The sequence below is a fragment of the Ciona intestinalis genome, unplaced genomic scaffold (assembly GCF_000224145.3).
Source record: "Ciona intestinalis unplaced genomic scaffold, KH HT000542.1, whole genome shotgun sequence".
Taxonomy (NCBI): domain Eukaryota; kingdom Metazoa; phylum Chordata; class Ascidiacea; order Phlebobranchia; family Cionidae; genus Ciona; species Ciona intestinalis.
Genome location: NW_004190863.1, coordinates 14,751 through 22,542, shown reverse-complemented (window position 1 = coordinate 22,542; position 7,792 = coordinate 14,751). Strand labels below are relative to the sequence as shown.

Sequence of the window (7,792 nt, the reverse complement as noted above, 5' to 3'; positions counted from 1 at the left end):
CACACCTTTATACTTGTATTCCATAATTGTAACGGATCAGTAAAAATATTGACATGGGACGGTAAATTTGGGAACTATGAAACAAATTGTAAACCATAAGTTTGTTCTGTGTGGCGATTGGTTGTATGTTATGTTCTCGTGCGCGCGATGTTCCAAACTTTCATTCTCTTTACAACTTTCGTTTGTTTGCCCCAATTCGTTTTTTCCTTATGTTTTTTTTGTGATGTCAGTAACAATATTGATAACGACGAGGTCTATACTCGCCGCAGTCACAAAAACTTAAAGTTTACCTGTAAAAAGACCACAAACCCTAGATATTTTACTTGATACGATTACAGACACAAGTTGACGTTAGTTCACTATAATATACTGATATAATAAAATATTTGTAAATGTACCAACATTTGGTGCATTAAACTTACATTCATGGTTTTAGGAAGTGCGGTAATTTGGTGCATGCGAAATAATTGTGCATTTTGTAATCCAAAACATTATATTCGTACTGTGGGGCAAGATGGGTCACCCAGCACATAATATCTGATTGTTCCGTTTAGAAATTGTTTGTTTCTATGTGTTATTGGTATTTATCTTACTCCACAGAAAAATAGGTTGGTAACTGTGTGGCAATTGTTTTGGTTTGAAATACGTATAGATGAAAGATTGATTGGTCTATTCTTAAGGTTTTTATTGTCGTGTCACTTCTATTGCGGTCGATATTCAGATTGGCGTAAAGCTGGTCACTTGAAACGCGAATGATACACTCAACAGCATCTGTATTGCGAGAAGTCTAATGTAGAATTAAACCGTAAATAGCTAGAGCGGTCCACTTGCGTCAATTGAAAAGCTCTTCAACTCGGAACTGAATATTGCGTATCAAGGGACCAAAGAGCGACACTTTAATTGCAAGTTTAGACGATATAGTTTAACACGCCAACAAGAATATTTTACTTGTTTTGTAAAACAACTTCTCTGGTATAGTATTTTGCGCTTTTGGGTGTAATTTACTCGCGAATGTCACCCGCTGTGTATAGGACGTTAAAACACGCTTGCAAGCAAAAACACCAGAAAAACCGTTTTGCAAAATAATTAAGTGTAATATGGCTGTCAGCAAAAGTAAGAATATTGTACTTTAGTAAAATGTATTGTCTTATAATAGGTAAAGGTAGAATTCGATAGTTCGAACAGGATTTCGAATATCACATTGTTTGGGGCATCCGTTCTTTCCAGCCTGTGCCAAATGCCGAGTGTTGACAAACGTGAGCGTCAATAGCAGACGAAGGTTTAGTTTCGTATTAGGTTTGATTTCTTAAGCTATACAAGCAGTAGTAACAAACGTGATCGAAAAGCACTATGAAACCGATTGAAATTATAATGCTGTAGTTTCAATGGAAACCTGCAAGCAACGAAAGCCGTTATTAAGTGAGTGATTTATATGCTGTTATAAATATGATTTACGTGATTAATGAGCTGTCACTTGGTCGTGTTATTTCATTCGTATAAACCTATACGGCTAAATTGCCTTATGAGTTAATTATTACACAAAGTAATGAGAACTTTGGTTGCGATAATCAGGATTAGGCGTTTTAAATCCTTATAGGTATATGAATAGGTTTTCTCATACTATAGTATTACATGAACGATTTGTGCATTTAAAAATAAGCAGGAAATCAGTAATTATATTTTTAAAGCACATGTTAATGTTCTTTGTTTACTACCAAATGGAACGAGAAAACAAAATAAAAAGCTTTTCCATCTTCCTCACCCTACTGTATTTTATCACTGACTAATATATACGTGCTTTATTGCCAGCAATACGAGTCTAATTGTACAAATCAAAAACTGATCAAAGCAGTTGGCAATCTCTTTGTTCAAATCACAGTATTTTGAGCTCTATCGTCGTAGTCCCATTGTTTTGTAAGGTTATATATAGACCCTATACATTAAATCAAACTTTGCTTTGCACAGAACCGAAGCATCGTCTAAACGAGACAAGCAAAATGAACCGGAGAAGTTGTATGCTAGATGTTCTACCACCGATAAATAAACATCATACAACTGCGGGAAACTCACGCCAACATAATTTAACCAACAAGAAAAAGGTTTTACATGTGTTTGATTTTTAAATGATTGAAATTTTTCATGATTATTGATGTTTTAACTGAAGGGGTTACCACTTTCGAAGGACGCTACGGTTTTGTTCAATACTGATCTATCTGAATACATTAAGAGGCCATCATATTTTTGCCACCCGGTCGTTATACCAACAACAAAGGCCAACAGTGAGCAACAATAAAATACTCTTCGCCTCATCGTTGTATTATCTCTGCTTGTTATTATTTCAGACCAGCGTCAGGAGAGCGGTAGTATGACGTCACAATCCCTTCATTCTGAAACCAGTTCGTCAGCGGCGATGAACGAAAATGTAACAGGACCGACGACTTGTACACAAAAACAACCTTCCCAAAATAATTCGAATTGTAAAAGTAAAGCAACCTCAACGGGAAGCTCATTAAACAAATGGTTTCGGGTGTCAAAAAACTTCGTCTCGTTTTGTGAGGCGGAAGGTTATAACCTGAAATCACCACTAAACATTCGCGTTACGTCTTCGTTAAGTGGGCCGAAAAAGTTTGGAAGAATTGCAGCCAAACGAACGTTGTCCGCCATTCCTGAAGACGAAGCACTTCCGGAGAACTTTCGAAGAAATGGGAAAGAAACTGACAAGAATCATATAGCTTTTATAAAACGTAAAAAAGCAAAAGAAAAACGATCGGTAATCAAAGACGCCGCCCGCTGTTCAGCAGCAAAAGGCCAAGTAGCTTCTTCCATTGCTTTAAGTTATATATTGAAACAGCCAGAACGTAATTCTAAGCAGTCGCTACCTCCGCTGAGAAAAATACCTCTTTTGACTTCCTTTGACAACGTATGGGAACCAAGTTCTAGCCTTGTCACCAGAAGATAGGTTGACACTCAGCATATATTACTACAATACAGTTTTACAATAAATTATTTTCGTAAAAATGATTAATTGGTTTGCAAATGTACGAAAATGCTTGTTCCCGGATTCCGTATATGGTTCTTTAACCAGAATACGGACTATGGTTCCAACAAATAGAGTTGTAATAAAATTCTGTACTATTTCATCATTTTACCATAACAGAGATCACCGAATACCCCAAATCCGTTACAGAACAAGGAATTTCCCATTTCGTGCTTTGTGCACGTATCTGTTCAGCACACAGCACTCGAAAAATCTCATTTGTTTACAGTTCGATTTCTATGTATTTTTTGATCACGAGGTTTCCGGATTGTTATTTCTTCATTTGTGAACAAATACATGAGTTGTATGTTGACAGTTTATAACTTTATAATAGTAATTAATCGTGAAACAATTGATTTTTGTCTGGTTACCGTAAAATTATAAATACTCCGCGAACCTGGTCTTAGCGAGCGGAATACAAAAGGCAGGTTTGAGTTGTATATTTAAAATTCCTAAATACTTGATAAATAGGCCAGTATCTCAAATTGTTATGCACACATTAAATATTGTTGTGTGGAGTCACCTATTTATATATATATATATATATCACCTGTATAATTTCTAACAATACTTTACCTTAAGTTTTTTTAATAACTCATAAAACTGTATTATATGCAGAACTTTCATATTTTAATAAATCTATAGCACGTTTGGTTTTCACAATGTTTGCATTTTTTGGAAAACTTCTTGACTGGTTTAAATCTCTTTTCTGGAAGGAAGAAATGGAGCTTACTTTGGTTGGGTTGCAACACTCGGGAAAAACAACATTCGTAACTGTAATATCTGTAAGTCTTTTATTATTACCACGTTACCCATCTGCAGAGTATGGTAGTTCCTGACGGGATCTCCCGGGCACAAAACGGTTATTTTCGGAGCAAGATAATATAAAAAACATTAGGAATTCCTTCCTCATTTGATACAGATTTAGTTCATTGTTTAATTATTAGGCTTTTATGAGACAAATTATGGCGTGCATAACCAAAAGTTTGTAAACAAAATTGCCCGTACACCTGCTATACCATGTCGACTGGCTAATGCAGAAGAGGCTCTTGCTGCTATCATTGTGGGCGTATGTCTCCTTGGGCAAAACACTAAACAGCAATTACTGCAACCGAGTAGTCACTAGTGGGTTATCTAAATTATCACCCATTTAAAAAAAAGGCAAAAATTTCACAAAAGGAATCAACCACAAAGTAACATACATGGTAACTCATAACCTGGTACAAGGTTTATAAAACAGAACAACTTATTAAAACGACTGTGGTTTTCCACAAAGAATAGAAGAACTTTTATTAAACTAGAATACATGTTTTTTGAAATAAGTGTTCTACAAAGCATTGTCAGATTCAAAATGCTTCTACAAGCCGTTTCCTTTCCTAGCTACGAAATGTCAGCAGCAGGAATTTGCCAAACTTGTTTTCTTCACATTTTGTATTCCAATATTGTTATACAATAAGTTGAATGCTGTTTTTAAATATGTTGCTGTCTTACCAAACCAATTCTAATGCCTTGCCATAAATTAGACTTAAATAAATGTAACTTGGTTTATCCATCACGAACGTTCTGTTTCATACACCTCTTGCCAGCTTTTTACTACTTTGTGGGTGATTATTACTGTTTTTTTTTATATGTATAGCTGATAATTTGGATAACCTATTAATTAGTTGTTTGAAGACGTATTTAGTGTTTTGTAGTTAAAAATGATAAAAAACACTAAATCAACATAAAAAAACCTTTTTAGTCGGGTCAATTCAATGAAGACATGATTCCAACTGTTGGTTTTAACATGAGAAAAGTAACAAAGGGAAATGTTACCATAAAAGTAAGCACACTTTATTGAGTATATATAGTTTGTTGTTTAATCCTATCATAAACATTTATTATAAATTGTACCAAACTGTATATCAGGTAGTGTATTAATAAAATTATGAAATGTTTATTTCGAATAGCTGTTATTTCGAATAGATTGTTTTTATACATTGGTTTACATTACAATTAGATTAAGTAGACTCTAAAAAAATTATTAGGAAGACTTCCCAAAAAAATTTATTAAGTAGACTTGAAAAAAAATATTAAGTAGATTTAAACAAAAATTAATAAGTAGACTTAAAAAAATATATATATTTTAATAAATTTAAATACTTGAGGTGTGGGATATTGGTGGCCAGCCCCGATTCAGGAGCATGTGGGAGCGATACTGCAGAGGGGTGAATGCAATTGTGTAAGTTTTGTTGTTGTATCTCTTATATGCTGCTTTGGGCCCGTTTGGGGTTGAATATCCTGACTTTTATATTCATTTAAAGACCAACCAATTACTCTATAATCTATATAACGTTTCTCATAATTTTTTTGATTAGGCTATTTTAATGTTTTTCGATAAATATATAATCCCAATTTTAAATTTAATTCTAAAAAATATTTGTGTTTGTTAAAATGTACATCCTATAATCCCAGATACATGGTGGATTCTGCGGACACAGAAAAAATTGAAGCTTCCAGAAATGAACTCCATAATTTACTTGAAAAACCTCAGTTACAAGGAATTCCTGTATGTTAACATTTAACTTTACTTTACTTTGGTTGTAATTCATGTTTAAGTTAAGTTACATGATAAATATAAATCAATAGTTCTAAACGTTTTTATTAAATAGGCCTAGCTTTTGAAATATATAATAATAAAAAAATGAGAATGACACTTAATGGCAAAATGGTATTCTCAAATGGTAAATTAAATCTTCCATAAATTTGAGATATTTTGTCATTATTATGTAGATAAATATGCTTGGGTTGCAAGTTTGTTTCCTGGTTTAGCCCTAGGCTTTATCCATTGTATGGCTAATAGCCGCAGTCATTTGGCAAATGGTACTATAACTTAAAATGCCATACAATGTCCCATTTTCTACTGCAATTAGCAGATACTGCAATTATCAATGTTAGAAATAATTAGTTTTTTTGCAAGAAAAATGCTACTGGTCCACTGGCAGAATTTGGTTAAAACAAATTCTTGTGTTGATAATTAAAACTAGACGATAAGGTACAACCTATTTCAAAGCTCCGTTTATTTACAATGAACTTGAATAATTGGAGTAACAACATACAAGACATTGCAGCACATTTCACTCCCACTGTAAACAATCTAATGCTGCATGTTGGTAATCCATTTACATGTGACATGATTATGTTTGATGTATTAGGTTCTAGTGCTGGGAAATAAGAAAGATCTTCCTCAATCGCTTGATGAGAAGGAATTAATTGAACGAATGTAAGTCTTACAACTTATTTATATTTCATGTTCCCTGTTTGTAGATTGGTAACAGTCAGTTTTAAATAGATTTTCAGTCAGTATAGTCAGTTTCGTGTAGATAAAATTTATGTGTTGTGCATTCATTAAGATTCATACAGTAACATTTTTTTAGTTTTAACAATATGATATGTTTCTTGTTTCTTACATTGCGATATGTCTTTAGTTTCATATATTGCACTATGTGTTTAGTTTCGAGCAGACGTTTTACATTTATATTTTGCAAGAGGTTTGACCAACTGCAGGCAATGTTCAGCATTCTACTGCATTTAATACAAAACCTGTTCAACAAGCAGCATAACTTTACTAATAAACTGATGTGGCGGGTTTCAATTTATACTTATTGACAGTAATACCAGCCAGTCTAATGGTCTCTTCACTTTACTAACTCCCTGTTTAGGAATCTTGCTGCTATCCAAGACCGAGAAATATGTTGTTACTCAATTTCATGCAAAGAAAAAGACAACATTGGTAAGAACTCTACCTTCTTTTAAGCCAAGGGTGTGTACGGCTCGTCGGAAAAAGTTGTGCAGCCCGCAAAGACAGCTGCATATTTTTTACTGAATTTATTTAGCGTGACAGTTTTCTTTTAAAATTTATGCGTCCGAACTTAATATTTCTGCAAGGGTGTCTTCTCCCTTTTAATATCAGAAGATCAAAGATAAAATAAACTAATATTAGTCCATGCAAGCCTATGCTAAATAAATGTATTGTCCGCGGGTTCACCCAGTAATTTATACCTGGCCGTCTTGTAATATAGATTGCACACCCCTGGTTTAGGACATTAATTTTACAGCTGTTTGCTTTTGTTCCATAGACGTACACATTCCTCCAAGACATTTATTTTACATTTGTTTGCCTTTATTTTATAGACATAACGCTACAGTGGTTAACACAGCATTCAAAAGCTGGCGGCAGTTAGGTGTTTTGGAAAAATCCGTTGCACTTATTGAGGACTTAACAAATTCAACACATGAAGAAGTTCAACATTGAATTATCTGTACTTCTTTTGGAATTGATTTGAACATCTGCATTCCTGTGTTTAGGTGTATATAGTATAAATATATTTATGTTTTCTTGGTATTATTATGATTTAGCCTTGTGCTGGCTCCTAACTGAAAGCTTTGAATTGGTCAGTCAATTAAATGCAGAAAGTAGCTGCAGCGTTTTGTAGCAAACAATTTTTTGGCTTTTTGGATATAATATATCAACTTGTTAATTTAAAATGAAGTATTAAAATGAATGTAGTGGCCAGTAGGCTCAAACCCAACTATTGAAAATTACATTTGTGCATGCTGCAGTTGCATTTTACTTGTTATTTACCAAATGCACCATACAATGGGACCTGTGAAATATGATATAAAGTTCGATATATTTGATTCTTTGTTTAACTAAATCGATGTTTGCTTAATGAAGTCATACATGTTTCTGATTATATCACTGTCTCAACAAAA

The 7,792-nt window shown here is 33.6% G+C and overlaps 2 protein-coding genes across 2 annotated transcripts; both read left to right on the top strand.

The window, feature by feature from the left end:
• Positions 1 to 114: 114 nt before the first annotated feature.
• LOC108950662 lies at positions 115 to 3,193 on the top strand. The gene is made up of 4 exons (XM_018816700.2): positions 115 to 1,419; positions 1,966 to 2,099; positions 2,165 to 2,279; positions 2,343 to 3,193. The coding sequence occupies exons 1-4, from the start codon at positions 1,386 to 1,388 to the stop codon at positions 2,957 to 2,959; spliced, it is 900 nt and encodes a 299-aa protein (XP_018672245.1). The 5' UTR covers positions 115 to 1,385; the 3' UTR covers positions 2,960 to 3,193.
• A 466-nt stretch (positions 3,194 to 3,659) lies between these two features.
• Positions 3,660 to 7,792, top strand: LOC100176528 (ADP-ribosylation factor-like protein 8B-A). The gene is made up of 7 exons (XM_002119410.5): positions 3,660 to 3,822; positions 4,779 to 4,859; positions 5,185 to 5,258; positions 5,492 to 5,585; positions 6,232 to 6,299; positions 6,739 to 6,809; positions 7,211 to 7,792. Exons 1-7 carry the CDS (start codon positions 3,700 to 3,702, stop codon positions 7,258 to 7,260), a joined length of 561 nt encoding a protein of 186 aa, XP_002119446.1. The 5' UTR covers positions 3,660 to 3,699; the 3' UTR covers positions 7,261 to 7,792.